This window comes from Oryzias melastigma, linkage group LG4, assembly GCF_002922805.2.
Source record: "Oryzias melastigma strain HK-1 linkage group LG4, ASM292280v2, whole genome shotgun sequence".
Taxonomy (NCBI): Eukaryota; Metazoa; Chordata; class Actinopteri; order Beloniformes; family Adrianichthyidae; genus Oryzias; species Oryzias melastigma.
In genome coordinates, this window is record NC_050515.1 from 22681365 (window position 1) to 22698863 (window position 17499).

A 17499-nucleotide genomic window follows, 5' to 3' on the forward strand; every position below is an offset into this window, starting at 1 on the left:
TTAGATAAGTATAATATATGTTATGTAATAACAAGAACATTAAGCACTACAGCTGTATGTCATTAAAAAGTTGCTTTTAACCAAAGAAAATTCTCAGTTCTTTTCTTTTGGTAATTGAAGAACCATTTGAGTGGGAAACAGAAGTAAGATTGAACTACATATTTGCTTATGAATATTTAATTAATTATCGCCTTAACAGTATTTTAAATCGATTATTGCCACATGAAGTATCGCCACAAGAAGTATCGCCACATGAAGTATCGCCACAAGAAGTATCGCCACAAGAAGTATCGCCACAAGAAGTATCGCCACAAGAAGTATCCCCACAAGAAGTATCGCCACAAGAAGTATCGCCACAAGAAGTATCCCCACAAGAAGTATTCCCACATGAAGTATCGCCACAAGAAGTATCGCCACAAGAAGTATCCCCACACAAAGTATCGCCACAAGAAGTATCGCCATAAAAAGTATCGCATCATAAGGTATCACCACATGAAGTATCGCTGCATAAAGTATTGCCACATACGGTATTGCCACAGGAAGTATCGCCACATAAGGTATCGCCACAGGAAGTATCGCTACACGAAGTATCGCTACACGAAGTATCGCAAGAGAAAGTATCGCAACATAAAGTATTGCCACATGAGGTATCGCCGCTCGAAGTATTGCCACACATTGTATCGCCGCATGAAGTATCGTGTTATTTCACTGAATCAATGTTTTCTTACACCCCTACGTGCTAAACGCAGGTTCTTGAACTTGGGTGTTCACACTGGACAAGACGGGTGGGGCTTCAAATTCTTCTTTTTGTACTGTGTCCTAGTTCATGTCTGCCGCCAACAGTTGGAAGAACTTGATGTGAAATGTCATCCAAATTCTCCTGAATATTGCTTCAATCTTTTACTGTCACATCTCTATTCCAATATATAAATGACTTGGTGTCATAATTCTGGTCGGACACAAACCACAATTATTCATTTTTCCTCCATGATCAGTTAACAAGTTACGGCGCAATTACTTTTTTGGGGGTACACTAAATTAACCCATCACTTAAAAACTGCATTTTATATTTAATTTTGTTATTTTTCAACATGTTTTTTATCCAATCATCTAAATCACTTATAGATGTAATCGTTATGGGAAAAAAACAGCACAATTCCTCTTCAGAGCAGCATCTGACAGCAAGCTCACCTGTGCAGACCCTGGCAGATGTCTGAGCTTCCTCCTGAAGGGGCTCACTGGCTCCATCCGAACCCAAATCCAGCTCCTCGTTGGTCGATCCGTGCTCGTCGGACACATAGGAGATGCGGTCCGACTGGTCTGTGATGTCAGAGAGGGCATGGCTGCTGCAGGGGGTGTCAGAACGATGATGCTGGTTGAGTTTGGCGCGCAGAGACTCGATGACCTTGTCCTTCTGCTGCAGTTCCTTACTCAGCCTGTCCCAAATAAACACAAAAAGCACATCCTTTGTGTTAATAGCATCAACTAATAAGTGTTGTATTTAACTAGGTACCTGAGGCTTTTATCTAAAGCACGAACAATTCAGCTGCATAACAAGCAGAAACTGAGTTTTAGTCAATACATTATAAGTTATAAAAAAGGAATGTCAAGGAGGTGATATTCTTTTTAAGTTTGGTCTCAAAGGGACTCTTTTTTTATATCCAATCATTGTCCTTTGTGGGCCAGTGTGCCTGTAGACGTGTTGAAGTGTCCTTGGGCAAAACTGTGGCCCAGTTTACACCTGGTGGCTACATGTTGTCACTATGTTTGGCAGCTCTGCCACCATCAAAGTGTACATTTGTGTGAGAAAATGGAACTAGTGACTGTAAAGTGCTTTGGGCTTTGATGAAAGTTGAAAAGTACATGGCATCAACAGCTGAAGGAGTACTCCACCTCTGAGAGGGAGCATGTGCTTAGGGAAATGTAAAAGAATGAGGACACCTTGGAGACTGGGATTAGACGTTGGACTATATAAATGTGGCACAATTAACAAATCACTCCAATGAAAATTGTGTTTTTAACGTAATCTTTTGACAGAAGTATGGATCCAGATAGATCCAGATAGTAGAAGGAAGCCTTAATGAAAAAATGACAACCAAGGAAACTGCACTGTGACTGACTGTAGACTAAAAAAATATTTTATGAATATTCTAACACTAATGTAACTATTTGCCTATAATTAGAATTAAAAATTAGAGGGAAGGCTGCAAAGTGGTGCAGTGTTTAGAGTTCTTAACTTGTAGCAAGAAAGCCCTGGTTTAAAACCTGGACTTTTGTGTGTGGAGTTTCCATATTCACCCCGTGGATGTATGGCCATTCCAGGTTCACGGTCCAAAAAAGATTCATGGGTTAAAATCTATAAATATCTAATTTGCCCCATGATATGCATGTGAGCATGTGGACCTGTGGCAGACTGGCTTGGATAGGCTCCAGCAACCAACATTAAGTGGGTTCTAAGGATGGATGGATGGATTTTATTCAGGATATTCTAAGTGATACAGAAAAAAAAGAGTTTAAAAAACAGACTGGCGTGACGTTAAAATCTCTTCAGGAAGTATTTATGTGCTGTGAAGAGTTGCAGAGCCGTGTGACGTTAGGGATAATGAGCGTTAACGTGAGCGCTAATGAGCAGCTCCTCGGCAGGTGTGTGAGTCAGGACGTGAGCGGCTCTGGGGGAAGCCTCTTAGGGGCTCACGTGACATCACAGCAGGTCGCTAAGGGGGGTTAAAAAACACACAGACTTCCTCAGCGTCAATGTTACCAGGGAGGGGCGTGCTATAAAGGAAACGGAAAGGAGCAACAACAGCGTGCAGCAATGACGCCAGCTCTGTGTCCCCCCCCACAGCTGATTCAACTCCCAATGACCCGCTGGTGGCCAAAGATTAAGGTCACACAAAATCAATGCCATGTGTGGTTACACAAACATTTGTTAATTATCAGCAACTCATGCCCTTCAGATGGTGGTAACCATAACAGCAAAGGTTTTATTATCTATTTGAGGGAATTTATTGTCCAGCTTTTTATGGTCTGATATGATTTGATTACATTTTGTTCAGTTTTGATGGGATAAGGCTGAGTAACTTCTTTTTTTTGATTATATTTCCCAGAACAAAATATGAAACCAAGATATCCATGTCCTCTGTAAATACACACCTATTCCTGCAATATGCAAAAAAAACTAAATGTGACCTAAATGTGTCATTATTTATAGGTAGAGAAACACAGATGCTCGTATTATTAATTTGGGGTTACAAACATTTTAAAATTCGATTTTTTTCTCTGATTCTGACATCACTGTTGAAGGACCATCTTGTCTTCACTTATATAATTACTTTTATATAATTAAAGATCTAATACAAATATATTTTTTTAAATGTTTGCTGCAACCCTTTAGTGTTTGCAAATGACTTAGTCAATCTTCTTAACTATATGCAAATGATGTTTTAATGTGCTACTGAAATAAAGTTAGTCAGAATTTGAATGCTTAAGCCACATCCCAATCTGCAGATTTTAACTGTGCTATGAAATTATAAATATTTAATCCTGATTTTCTAGACATTTGTAAAGTTGTTCTGCTGAGATGTCATTATGAAATACATCGGGAAAAAAGGATTATTCTATAAAATCATAACCATTGACTGTATATGAGAACTGGAGTAAGTAAGTGTGATGTCACTTCTGGCTCCAAGTCAATTTAGTCGCCATGTTGGAACCAGACAATGTCAGTAAAAGCAGTGGTAGGTCTGAGTTGGTTTGAGTCATTGACTGTATAAGACAAATGGACTGAATGAGTGAGACGTCACCCATAGAAAATGACAAACTTCTGGTTCCAACCTAAAGAACTAAATTCAGTTGCCATTTTACTGCGATATGTCCGTAACCAAGTTAGAAATAGACTGTGTTGTAAGTGGTGATTGGTCTGAGTGGGTCTGAGTCAATGTTTCTATAGCAACCAACCTTGCCAATCAGGAGTGAAATTCTTCACATCCAAATTTGTCCACATTCATACCACTTAAAACCTGGCTTGGGAAAATCTCTCATTTTGAGTGTTCAACATTCATCTGATTGGTCAGTTTATTACGGAGCCCCTAAAGGGACATTGAATTAAAAAAAAAAAATCTATATATATATATATATATATATATGTTTATCATCCGTTGCACACCAGATACTATGAAACTATCGTACACACCAGATAGTAACCAACATTTTTTTTCTGGTTGCAATCTGGTGCGCATCAGATACTATCTGGAATCCAGATAGTTTCCAGATTCTGGATACTATTGGGTGTGCAGCAGAAAGTAGTCAGATTTTTTTTTTATTATTATTATTTTTACTTTTTTATTTATTTTTTATTTTTTTACTTTGATGTCCCTTTAGGGGCTCCGTAGTTTATAACTTGAATAACTTGCAATAAAAAATATATCATGAAAAAAATATCAAGTAATAGTTTTTATATAGAAGTTTATGGAATTTTGGCTTCTTGGAACCAGCGAGACATTCCAAACTTCCTGTTTGGAATGTCAGGGGGGGAAGAGTCACTCGGTCCATTTCTCATATACAGTCAATGATTTCAATACAAATAATGCTAGAATTAAGATGAGAGCTTCCAGGTAAAATAATAATAATACATTTGTAGCATTTTACATGTTTCATATTTTTTTTAAAAAGAAACAAAATATTAAAATATATTAAAACAAAACATAAAGGAAAGTAATAATGTTATTTTAAAAAATATATATAATGGTCGATGGACATTTTGAAGTTCCATATATTAGAACTTCACAAACGTCAAGTAGATTTCTGACAGAAAATAAAAGAAGAAAATTTGTTTTTTTTTCTTAGTGTTTGATGATCTCAAAGTTGATTGGATCATTTCAGAGATGAGCCTAAACAGGTAACCTGTGATCTCTGAACTGCTACAAATCACTTCCAGCATCCATTAGGAGATGAGATGTGCACAGAAACTGAGAAAATGATGGTCTAGCCTGCAGGGCGTCTGTCAGTCAGTCACCTTAGTATCAAATCCATTTTTTGTTTGAGGGAAAATAAATAAATACAATGCTGCCACAGAAATCCAATATTTAAAAAGTCACTTATTGACCCAACTTTTGAGGTAATAACTTTTGTAGAAGCCAAACTATAAATACCTTAGGTTTATACTTCCTGTACTGTTAAAAAAACGCGTTTCAGTTCATGTTTGCGCAGCTACAAGTCCCACACATTTCTAATGAGGCTCCAGCTAAGACACTGCAGCCATGGTCACTGCGGGTTTGTCGCCTCTCGTCGGTCTTACTTGTCGAGTTGGGTGAGCATGGCTCTCCTCTCCCGCTCCGTGTGTTTCCTCAGCAGCAGCAGCTCCCTCTCCTGAGCCTTCCACTCCCACAGGGAGAAGGAGAACAGAGCATCCCTGTACAGCGGGCTGCTCTTCGACAGCATGGTCTTCCACAGAGGAGCCATCGCCCTCTTTTCAGGTCCACTTCACCTGGCCTGATTGGCGGCCTCCCTCATCCTAACTACATCCCCGTCTTTGCCTTTCAGCTCCAGGGTTCGTCTTTGATTTTCTTTGCGACTCTGCTGGCGTGGCGGCTGAGGTCCTGACCTCTGGGCGCGAGTGGTTTGACAGAGGAGATCAGGTGAAAAGAACAGCAAATCCAGATTAGGTTTGGGTTTCCCAGGGAGACAGATTTTGGTTTGCACAGATGGAGCGCTTGAGCCAGAGCAGCAGGAGGAAAACCCCCCAAATGTTAGCCACTACTGCAGATCGGTCAGACGCAGGACAACCACCAGCAGAGCGCTTCAACTGGACTGGAAGGGAAGAGTCCTCCTCTTTGCAGAGCCATTCGTCTTTGTCTCCTGAATCACTTCTTCTCCTTTTATTCCCGTTAAGAAAAACCTCTCTCCGCCACTCTGGACACAAACAATCATTCCACTAGCAAACAGCCAGTCCAGTCCTCCAGGCTGAGATGTGGTGACGAAAGACGGAGCGGACAGACAAGAGGGATGGATGTCCAGATCCCCGAGGTGCTCGTGTGTTCACGCTCCAGCAGGCATCAGAGTGGGACACTCTGGATGAATGATCGTCCACAAAGCAGTTTTTCTTTTTTCAGGATTGTAAAGTCAAACCAGCAGCTGCTGGGATAAGAAGCTTCTCACAAATAAAAGCACTTTACATCCTAGTAGACTTAAAAAAAAAAAAGCTTGATCTAAATCATCTGCTTCTATCCTCCAGAGTCATAATCCCGGTTTTATGTGGAGTGAGTTTTACAGCAGCTGAGCGTTCGGCACCATGTGCTGCTTCCCATCCGCCGAGGCAAAGAGATGCTCTCTCTGCAGAGCTCCGCCCTTCCTGTGCTCTCCTCCTCTCCTCGTGACCCATTTCCCTCCCCTCTTCGAGGTCTTAATAACTTAACCTGATTAGAGGCACCGACATGCCCTGAGCTAGCGCAGCACAGAGCCTGAGCTGCATTACAGCGGCTGCCCTCTGCACCGACGTGCACGTTTATACCGCATTTCCAGGCTTTTACCAGACCTGAGACAGTTTTTTAGTGGGAGAAGTGCAGGAATTTATTGGATGTTTGCATTCTGTTGCATTAAATGCAACACTGCACAAAGGATTAGCTGACAAAAATCAACATTTTAGGTTCTATAAAAAATATATTTTGTTGTTGTTTTTGTGTCACATCTATATTAAAAATGATAAAAATGCTGACACATTTTCTATAGAAAATGATTTAAAATTAGTTTTTTTAAATTAATTCCATGATGACAGGTTGTGAGCTTTATTTAAAAAAAACTTTACTGGTTTTCTTTTTTTTTTTATTAATTTTATAACAACAAGTTTTATTTTTGAAAAACTTCACAGGTTTCCTTTTTAGTTTTTATTTTTAAATAACTACATGATGACAGATTGTGAGTTTTATTTTGAAAAAAAATCACTGCTTTCCTTTTTTATTTTTATTAACTACAATATGGCAGGTTTTGACTTTTATTCTGAAAAACTTCACTGGTTTCCTTTTTTAGTTTTTTTTATTAACTGCATGATGATAGGTTGTGAGTTTTATTTTGAAAAACTTCACTGGTTTCCTTTTTTGTTTTTAGTTTAATTAACTACAGGACGACAGATTGTTAGTTTTATTTTAAAAATACTTTACTGGTTTCCTTTTTTATTTTTATTAATTACATGATGACTGTTTTTGAGTTCTATTTTGAAAAACTTTCTCTGGTTTCCTTTTTTATTCCAGTCTTTGTGCATCGCGTGTTCTTCCTGTCACCAGATGTCCTTGATGTTGGATAGGTTTTATGCGGTTGGGTCCAGTCTGGCAGTGCGCTCTGCCCTGGAGGATGTTCCTGATCAGCACTGCAGCCGCACCACTCACCGTTTTAGAGCCCCAGACTCAATTATTCATTGAATTCGGTATGAGATCGAGGAGTGTGAGTCAGGCGACCTGTTTGAAAAGGGTTCCTGTTGATCTTGCATCATGAACTCGAGCTCAAATGATATTTAAAAATTAAATAATATATATAACTGCTAGTTCCTTTATGTCTTTCTACCCACAATCCTGAGCTTCCATGTAGAGTAGACTGATGTGGCTGTCGCAAAAGAAATCACAAATTCTCTCCACATCTGCCCACCCATCTGTGCAGCATGTTAGACACGTATGCGTGACCCCCCCACCACGTCATAGCGCCCCTGTGGTCTCTTCATCTCCCTGAGGGGAGGGTCTAATTATTCACACAGACCTGTTTTGTTTTTAATCTTTTTTTTGTTTTTGTTTTTTATATTCCTAAAAACGAGAGCAGATTCTTTTTACTCTGGTTTTGCTTTTTAAAGGAATATAAAATGGCACAATCGCATATTTGACAATATAGTCCGTTTAATGTTACCAGAAAAGCTCTTTGTTTCTGAAATGTGGATGAGGTCACTCCAGAATTCAGTAAAAGTCTGCAACATTTACACTGTACCAGTCACAGGGATTCTATGTGTCAATACATATTTTTTAACCCATTTTTAACAGGCGTGTGTGATCAGAGGAGGAAGGGTCTTACCTGTCATCATCCTAACTTGTACTATAATAATTATAAATAATAGAAATGCAATTTACATGTATGTTTCTAATCATTTTTTATCCTCAAAGTCTCTGTATTTTGTGTACTACCTGTTCTATTACATAGTGGGCTGTGAGGTGAGGCAGCATTAAGCTCTGAGTCATGTTAGATCGCGCAATCCCAAGCAAACTGGTTTGATTGGGAGCATTTATCTTACTCAACATATGCTAATTATAAAATGCTTAATAATTATTGTTATTTTTAAATTTTTATTACATATCCCCCCTTTCCATTTAACATATAACGTATTTCATGTTTGGCTATTGTTAATTGAATGTTCAGATCTGACGTAAAGCAGCTCTAAAAAACCACAAGGTGAGGCAGGCAGTACCTCTGCCACAACTGTAGAGGGCGCGCGTGAGCTCACAATTATTTTTTCGTAGTTGTTATTAAATTCAACAGAAGTCTGTTTTGTTATGTCCAAATTCCTTCACTACTCACTACACTATAGTGTGTTCACCATTTTGTAGCCACAATTCCAAAATCCAGTGCCCTAGAAATTTCCCAGAAGTCTCTAGGAAAAACTAGTGTGCATCAATGCTCACTAGATTGCTGAATATAGACCACAATTCATTGCAGTCAAACAATTTTTGCAAAAAAAAACATGTTTAAATGTATTTTTTTTAATAAACCATCTACATTTTCATCATCACAACACAATGAAGTCACAAATGGGCATCGTGAAATGTTTGTATTGATTTAATTTTCACTTTGTGAAATCGGTGATGTCATATTCGGTGGTTAGTAAAACAAAAGTAAAGTAGTGAGCATGGTGTCCGAAATACTTTTAAAATCTAGGACACTAGATAGACCTGCATTATATCGTTTTTAGTAGTTAGGGATCAGGATGTGAATTCAGGCAAAGCCATAGGAAAATAGTGTCTTCAAATTCGGATGTCACTCCCACTTGATGACATCATCAATAGTTGCCGGTCAGCTACGTTAACATGGAGCTGCTAGCGCTCACAAATCAGTTAACAACATTGATTACCTTTAAATGTAAACTTCAGTGCTTCAGAGCACACCCACCTGAAGAAATGTGCTTCTCCTCCACAGCAGCACAGCGTGACACGGAACCCTCTCATGGCGAGGGGCTCTGCTTCCCTTAAAAAACTATTTCGGGCAATCCTACCTCTCCAAATGCCCCTAAAGTTGGAGGGGTAGCTACATGTGCTAGTATTGGCTAGCGACAGTCTGGTGAGAACACCATGGGCTAAATATCCATTTGAGAATGCACGTTTAAGTCAGATCAAGAACGTAGCATCAAGGTTTGACCAGTGTGTGAATTCTGTGTGTGTCCGTAAGAGAGTGTGTACCGATACAGCCCGGTTCACATTGGTGTTTTTAGGAGCCATACTAAACCTCTATACATTTGACATTGTACCTTCACTTGATACGAACATATGTTGTTTATAAAAAGATGCTGATATGACAGGATACTACTAACCTGTTGGTAAATCTATTGGTTTGTATGTTTGTAAATTGGACTTTGAGCGAGTCAAACTTCACTACACGTCACTGATTTTGTTTTCCGCTGCTGCAGTTCATAAAGATGTTTCTGTTCTTGCTCTGTGCAAACATCTGTCAGAGGATAAAGGACTGCTAGTCGTCTTGCTGAGTGAAAGTAGTCACATAAAAGACTTGAGATGATCCAGAAGCAGGAAAAACCTCCGGATGTTTCTCTCTAAATGTCTCCAGAAGGATGGATGGAAGGCTATTGACTTAACAGTTAGATCTTTAATTAATTAGTGGGACCCTGACTCAACACACAGAGCTGGGATCATTCTGCCCCGAGGAACGAGCCCAGCGTCACACACCAATACTTTCCACTGATTACCACTGACCGCGTATCAACGCTTCATCAGAAAAGCATGCAAAGCCCGGAGGTGGAGAACACTGACCGGATGGCGAGCAGCTCCGTCTTCTCCTCTGGATCCTCGGATAGATCTCCTGCGTAAGAGAGAACGGAGGAAAAATTTGCACCATTCCCATCATGCTCAAGCGCCGAGTCAGCAGCACTAGGAGGAGACGACTCACGTCCGCTGATCTTGGTGGCGACTCTGTGAGCCAGAGCGCTGCTCTGAGCCAGCTGCTCCCTGAAGCTCTGACCCATGTAGAAGTCGATGTCGTTGGCCCTCAGCAGCTCCTCGAAGGCTTTGGTGGTGTCACCCAGGTGCTGGGTGAGGATGCTGCAGACGCTCCGCCCGTCCCGCAGGCGCTGGCGGAGGTGGGACAGTTCTCGGGCCTGAGCCTGAATCAGGGTGTCGAATTCACTGGAAAGCAAGAGAGAGGCCACTTGTTTAAGGAGGGGAAAAAAGTTGTAACTTTAAGAGAATAAACTTGAAAATATAAGGAAGAAGTCGTAATTTTACAAGGAAAAAGCCATGTTTTTTTTTTTTATAAATTAAAGTTGCTTTTGTAGGCCTCCATCTACATTACGTGCAGATTACATCCATCAATGCATCCATTTGTGGTGATGTCATAGGGCTCTAGTTTATCATAGGCATGTCCCATAATGCATTTGGATCTCTGCAATTATACTGCTGATGGCGTAAAGGGCTCGCCTGTCTGAACTCAACTCCTTGTGGGTCAAGAACCTTCTTCTGAAGAGTCAGTTTCCTGCAAATTCATTTCAATGTCCTTATTTTATAATAGACCATCATTCACTAGAATATCGTATTAATTTGATTTGTTTGAACCTTTATTTATCCAGGTAAGACCGATTAGGAACAACATTCTTATTTGCCACAGTGGTCTAACAAAAGGCAAGTATATGTTTGTGTTTAATCTAATAAATTCTCATTTTAGAACTTATAAATTATAACTTTATTCTTATAAAATATTGACTTTTTAATTCTGAAAATGTTTTCTGCAAAAAAATTATTTTCATAATTTTACAACTATGTATTTGTAGATTTTTACCTTTTGTTCTTGTAATTACAATACTTTATTCTTGTTAATTATTACTTTTTTCTATGATTTTATATCTTTGTTCTCTTAAGTTTTAACTTTTTTAATATAATTCTGACTATACTCGTCAAAAATTTTTCCTTGTAAATTTTTTTTTAATTTTTGTCATAATTTTACAACTTCATTTTCATATTTTTTTAACATTTTTTTTTCTCACATTGTTGATATTTTATCTAATAAAATTACGATTTTTTTTCGAATAATTTTACAACTTATATTCTAATAATTTTTTGAAACTTTTTCCCCCATAATAGCTGCTTTATTCTCATAAAATTATGACTTTTTTCACATAATTTTACTAAATTATTCATCTAATTTTTAAATTACTTTTCATCCTCATAATTATAATTTATTACAGTAAACTTTTGACATTTTTTTCTCATAATTTTACAATTTTATCTTGTAAAATTTTCACTTTATCCTCATAATTTTAAAACTTCATTTTGGTAATTAATTTTCAAGCTTTTTTCTTATATTGTTAATACTTTATACTGTTAATACTTTGCAAAATATGTCTTCTTCTCATAATTGTAAAACTTTAATTTTTAATTTTTAAAAACTTTCCTTTTATAAAATTACTACTTTTATAAAATATATATTTTACAACTTTATTCTCATAATTATTTTTAATCGAGACTGATTTTTGTAATTAAAAAAAATCTTTATAATTACGAGTGTTTTCTCATAGTTTGGGGCTTCAATTCTCAATTTTTCTTTTACTTTTTTCACTCATAATCACTGATTTAATATCATATGTGATTACTTTTTTCTAGTAATATTACAACATAAATTCTGATATTTCATTTTTCCTTTTTTCCTAATAACTATAACTTATATTTTTTCCCATAGTTTTATAACTTTATTTTCATACATTGGGAGACAGGCTGTAAGCTAGCAGGAGAGCGTGTAAACAAGTGGGTGACGGGAAGTGGGGCGGGCTTACTCCGTGCCAATGCTCCGGCCCACAACTTAGAGGCAAATTTCTGATGAACTCCTGCTGTTCTGCAGAAACTATATCCTAGATAACAACACAACATTTTGATCCTACAAATAAATCAGGAGATGGTCAGAGTGGGTCTTTAAGAGTTAATCCCCTGCAGACTCTTGCTGTTGCATGAGAGCTTGCGTGGTTACAGCACAGCGTAATGCTGACAGAGACTGTGACAGACTGTTTGACGTCCACAGTGATTAATGGACCACTGTTCTGTTACCAGAATGAACCACTTTAATCAGCCGGAGCCTGATTAATCTGAATGCACTTTAATTGGGGCCTGCGTGAGTTTCCGATGTCCTTAATAAAGGCCGTCCAAGTTTGGTCATTTTAGAAAGCTCAATTTTTTAACCCTTTTTCCTCACATCCGGTCTGACTCACCCCGGCCAGGTGGAAGATCTTTTCTCCTCAGACTTCCTTCCATCCTTCCTCAGCTGGTCTTCCAGTGCATCCACACGGGACATGAGCTCCCGCAGGCCCTTTTCTTGATGAGGGTGACGGGGGGAGGCCTGCACGCCTCCGTCAGACGACCCCCAGCCTTCATCCTCCTCCGCCCCGCTCTGTGAAGCCTGGAAGGACCAGTTGACCTTCCGCGGCGTGGAGAGGTTGCTGGAGGTGGAGAGGGTGCGGAGGCGGCCCTGCAGCCCGTGGATGACCGCCTGAGAGCGCGACAGCTGCGTGCGTAGGTCTTCCACCAGGCGCTGGAGAGATGAGACCTCATCTCCATAGCTCTGGGAGGGGGCTTTGGTGGAGCTGCTGCCAGTGGAGGGCCACCACTGTGAGTGACAGTCCAGGGATGTGCACATCTCCAGGTCGTCAAACTCTGGGGGTAAAACAGAAGCAGAGGATTTTATATGACTGATCCAACACTTCAGATCTGTGAAAGTCCTTTATGCACATTTGGGTTTAAATGTTACTGTCCTGCTTCTATTCATAACAACACTCTCCTATGGGCTTCTTTGTAGTGGAGCACACCTGGTAACATCAGCATTCAGCAGCAAGTAGGACAAGGAGACCTGGAAAAACAGCTCGACTCTCACTCCTGGGTCCTAGTGCTGGACTCTGCTGCCCTCTAGTGTTTCTGTCATCGTTTTTCACAACAACTTTAAACACATAAATTATAAAAGTGATTTACATAACCCTCAATAAACTCCTCTTCTATTGGTCATCGCTACCATACTTATTTAAGATTAATTAAAAACAGAGTTTTCAGAAATGTCACGGCGTTTGAGATCTTCCTGCTCAGACGTACCAGGGCTGCTGGCGTCTTCCCTCTCCGCTTCGTTCTCACTGCGGCCGCAGGTCTCATAGCCCAGGTCCTGCTGGTCCACCTGGACCTGCTTACTGTCCTGCTGCACAGCTGCTTCTGCTGCAGTGACACACAAAGGAGGATCTCATTTCCCTCTGAGATTAGACCAAATAACCCAAGAAATACAACATTAATGAAACCAATAATCTGTTGTTTTATTAGCTATTTAACATTTTAAATGTATTAAAATTTAATTAAAATGTGAACTTTTAATAAATACAACTATTTCTTTTAGACCATAAGATTAGCTTTGATAATGGTCTTACTGCTCTCAAATAATCCGTTTTAAAATTTATCAGCATTATTTTTGTTTTTTCACCAAAAATGGTTTTCAGCCATTCAAAATGAAACAAAAAAATGATTTGATTAAAAAAATATAAAATAAAAATTTTGGCTTTTGAAAGTATCCTGCATTCCTCAGCAGGTTTAGCATCATTTCAGCACCTTAAATATCTATCTTTCTTAATGATTATTAAGCTATTAGCATTCAAATTGGTCACATTAGCAAAGGTAATTCGGCATTCAGCATTTTTAGTATTGTTTGACTTTGAGTTTCCTTTTGCCTTTTCTTGTGTTTCATTTAGTATTTTTTCAGCTTCACGCATTTCTTTTCTTGAATCATAAAGCAGTTTTAACGTTGTTCTGCTTTATGCGTTTCCTTGGAAACTTTTTTTTGTTTAATTTAGCATTTCAATTCAACATTGTTTGGCCATATGTGTGTCCTTACAACCTCTTTTTCCTTTTTCTTTTGGTTAGCATTTTAATCATTATTCCGCTTTATGTTTCCCTAAAACTTTTGCCTTTTCCTGCCCTTTATTTAGCTTTTTTTTTAGCATTGTTTGGCTTAATGTGTTTCCTTCCAATCTTTCTTGCCTTTTCTTGTGTTTCATTCAGCCTTTTTGACATTTTGCAGCTTTATGCTTTTCCTCTCAACCTTTTCTTGTGTTTCATTTAGCATTTTTAGCTTTGGTTGGCTTCATTTTTCTTAATCTCTCTTTCCTTTTCTTGTGTTTCATTTAGCAGTTTTCAGCTTTACACATTTCTTTTCAACCTCCTTCATCTTTTCTTCTGTTGCGAAGCATTTTTAGCACTGTTCAGCTTTATGCTTTCCTTACATCCTTTTTTTGCCTGTTCTTGATTTTCATTCAGCATACTTAGCATTGTTTGTGTCATGCGTTTCTTTTCAACCTCATTTCCCAGTATTTGTGGTAGCATTTCAGTTAGCATTTTCAACGATTTGTCTTACCCATTCTGGTTAAGGGATAACGTATTTTATTTTATTTTTTAATCTTTCTCACCGTTAGTTTCATAATATCTTAAGTTTTAGCATGAATTTACTAAATTTTTTCCCTATTTTTTGGCTAACAAGTATTTTTTAAAGCAAATTTAGCAATATGTTTTCTATTTGGAGTAATATATTTTATCCACAAGTATTCACATTTGAAACACACATTTTCTTGTCTATTTAGAAAAAAAATGGTTCCAAAGTTGCTGCTGTGAGTTTTCTAGAGGTCAGTGAACTCACTCAGCAGCTCTCTGTAGTCTTTGAGCTGCTCAGCCTGAGCCTGCACCGTGGCCTCTGACACCATCAGTCTCTCCTGCAGCTCTTTGCTCCTCTGCTGCAGACGAACCCTCTTCTCAGACATAGCTCCCGGCTGTTCCGCCTCCAGGTCCTGGTGACACGTGAAAGAAGATGGCCACTCATTTCAAGATGGCCGTTCAGTCTGGGGAACAAAATGACACAGTGACTCCCTACCTGTGAGCATCTGGTGGGAAGGCTCAGTGATTCCAACCCCTTTGCTCTCCGTTTTTTCAGCTCATCGTTGTTCTGAATCTTGGCTTGCAACATAGTCAGCTCTCCATCCCAGGCCTCCCACAGTTCAGATACGGCTTGCTCTTCGTCCTCCTCTATCGTCACATCCAGCTCTTCCTCCTCTTCCTCGCTCTCGAGCATCCTCTGCTCATCGTTCTGTCTCCTGTCACGCTGCAGCTGATGCTTCAAATCTTCATTCTCTGCTTGAAGGTTGATTAAAGCTTTCCTTAAAGACAGAAGAGAAGATGAAAACTTTTTTTTTGTCCTCTAGTGGGTCACTTTAATCTTCCAGAATGAGATGTTAGGAACATTTTCAAGCAAACTGTTAATGTAAACGATGTCTTTACTTTAAATTAATTTTTTTTTATTCACCTTTAAGTTGTAGTTACCTGATCTGAGACAAAGATGAGAATCCTGTCTTCTCCAGCTGCATCTTTAACTCCCCCAGCTCCCTCTCCACCTGCAACTTCTGCTCCACCAGCAGTTTGACCACGGACAGACCCTCGCCGCCCCGCTGCAGCTCAGAGGAAGAAGCCTTTCCTACACACCTCTGTGCACACACATGGATTAGTGGTTTACATGTAATTGCATGAACATACATCACACACAGTATTTATTTATTTATGATGGCCCACAGCAGTCCTGGACCACATGGTTTTCACAATTTGTCTTTCTTGCTGCCTGTTTGAGCACATTTTAAGGTTTATATATTTTGTACGTGGCGTGGCGTGCTCACAAAAGTGGCGTTCCCTGTTATTTGCATTTTTTTTTAACCAAAATATTGTAAAAATTGAATACACGAATCGTTGGCTGAAGCTGAGTGAAACGATATGACATACGATATAGACAAATTATAAATGAAGGTGTGGTCAACAAAACACCTTGGTTGCCGAGGAAGTCTGATAATTTACTTTTGCCGATTCTTCTAAAACTTACATAGACTTGTTCGTCACCACCAGGCAACCAAAAAATAAAATGGTTGCTATGGAGGTACGGTCATGGGAAAGACGCCATTTTGAAAAAAGCGTTTAGCTCATGAATTTGTCAAATATAGTGGGGGAGAGTGAGGGGCGTGTAGCAGCTGCACAGCCAGTGGGGGTGGGTATGTGGGGCCATACATTTATAGTTATTCCCTACTGTTTTAAAAAGTAGAGAAACTTCCGAGCTACTTCTATTGGTTTGTTAGAAAGAATGAACTGATTTCTTGCTGGATCTGTGATGGAGACTAGAGTACTTCATGAGATAATTGACTGAAAACAGACAATCGGTGTGTTAATTTCCTGCCCTGGAACATTTGTTCAAACAGAAGAAAACTCATGCTTGAAATATGAAACTGACATACCGATAGAAACATTCAACACAGCTGAGCTGATGTATAAGTCAGAAACATGGAGTCAGCAGAACCTCCGGGTTCTGACTGTTGACTGTATATGAGAACTGGACTGGGTGAGTGTGATGTCACCCATATAAAATTTCCTCTCTTGTGACAAATCAAATGTGTGAATTCCTACCTCCAGGTTGGCCTCCTCTTCATCAACGCTCTCTGTGTACTCGCTGTTCAGACCTTCATCTGCCTCATCCTCTCCCTCAGAGCTCAGTTCTGTGGAAGCAGATGAGAGGACAGGCGGAAATGATCAAACTTTGCTACAACATATTTTTACATTTGGCATGATTAATGTTCTTTTGTGCATTGATTCTTTTCTGTAAATAAATACACTAAATCCTAACTTTATGGATTTATACTAATTCCTGAAAACGAGAAAACATCAACTTGATGCTTTTTTATGGGTGGAGATGGAGGGCGTTTGCTCAGTTGGAAAGCAGCACCATGTGATGCTGCACAGATTTTGGACATAAAGATGCAGCTCCATCACTACTCTAAACTTCTGCAGAAAAGATTAGGAACATAAATCATAGAACCTAATGTACGACTCTGGTCTCCATGGATACAAACACAGCATGGATTTTTCTAAGTGGAGGATGTGGCAGTGGAACTGAACCATGTGTGTGCTTTGTGCATTTTCCCCCCTTGATGCCTATTGAAGTGAAAATTCATCTTTGGCTCCAAAATGAGTTTAATTTAGCATTTTAAGCAAAAACATAAGCGAATTTTTCTTCACATCTGGCATAAATTTAGATGTCAAGAGGTCAACAACCTGGAGAATTGTGGTTTGTTAGATTCAATACGTGTGTCAAACTTCCACTTAAAAGTTTGGATTTCAACTGTGAAGAAAAAAAAGACTGATAAAAAAAGCTTTTTATTTTAAAACTTTCCAATTTGCAACCAAACATGAATGTTTCTATTGT

At 39.0% G+C, this 17499-nt stretch overlaps 1 protein-coding gene across 7 annotated transcripts in view; it reads right to left on the reverse strand.

Annotated features, from left to right (window-relative positions):
- The window catches only part of pde4dip (phosphodiesterase 4D interacting protein), a 97299-nt gene that overhangs the window by 11303 nt on the left and 68497 nt on the right, over window positions 1-17499 (reverse strand). For all 7 annotated transcript variants that reach the window (XM_024278451.2, XM_036211613.1, XM_024278450.2 and 4 more), the window contains 9 exons: window positions 16704-16792; window positions 15582-15742; window positions 15136-15418; window positions 14905-15052; window positions 13323-13439; window positions 12452-12893; window positions 10147-10382; window positions 10011-10059; window positions 1192-1436 (listed from right to left, as the gene is read on the reverse strand). In XM_024278451.2, coding sequence (XP_024134219.1) covers window positions 1192-1436; window positions 10011-10059; window positions 10147-10382; window positions 12452-12893; window positions 13323-13439; window positions 14905-15052; window positions 15136-15418; window positions 15582-15742; window positions 16704-16792 — 1770 coding nt within the window. The remainder of the gene's footprint in view (window positions 1-1191; window positions 1437-10010; window positions 10060-10146; window positions 10383-12451; window positions 12894-13322; window positions 13440-14904; window positions 15053-15135; window positions 15419-15581; window positions 15743-16703; window positions 16793-17499) is intronic.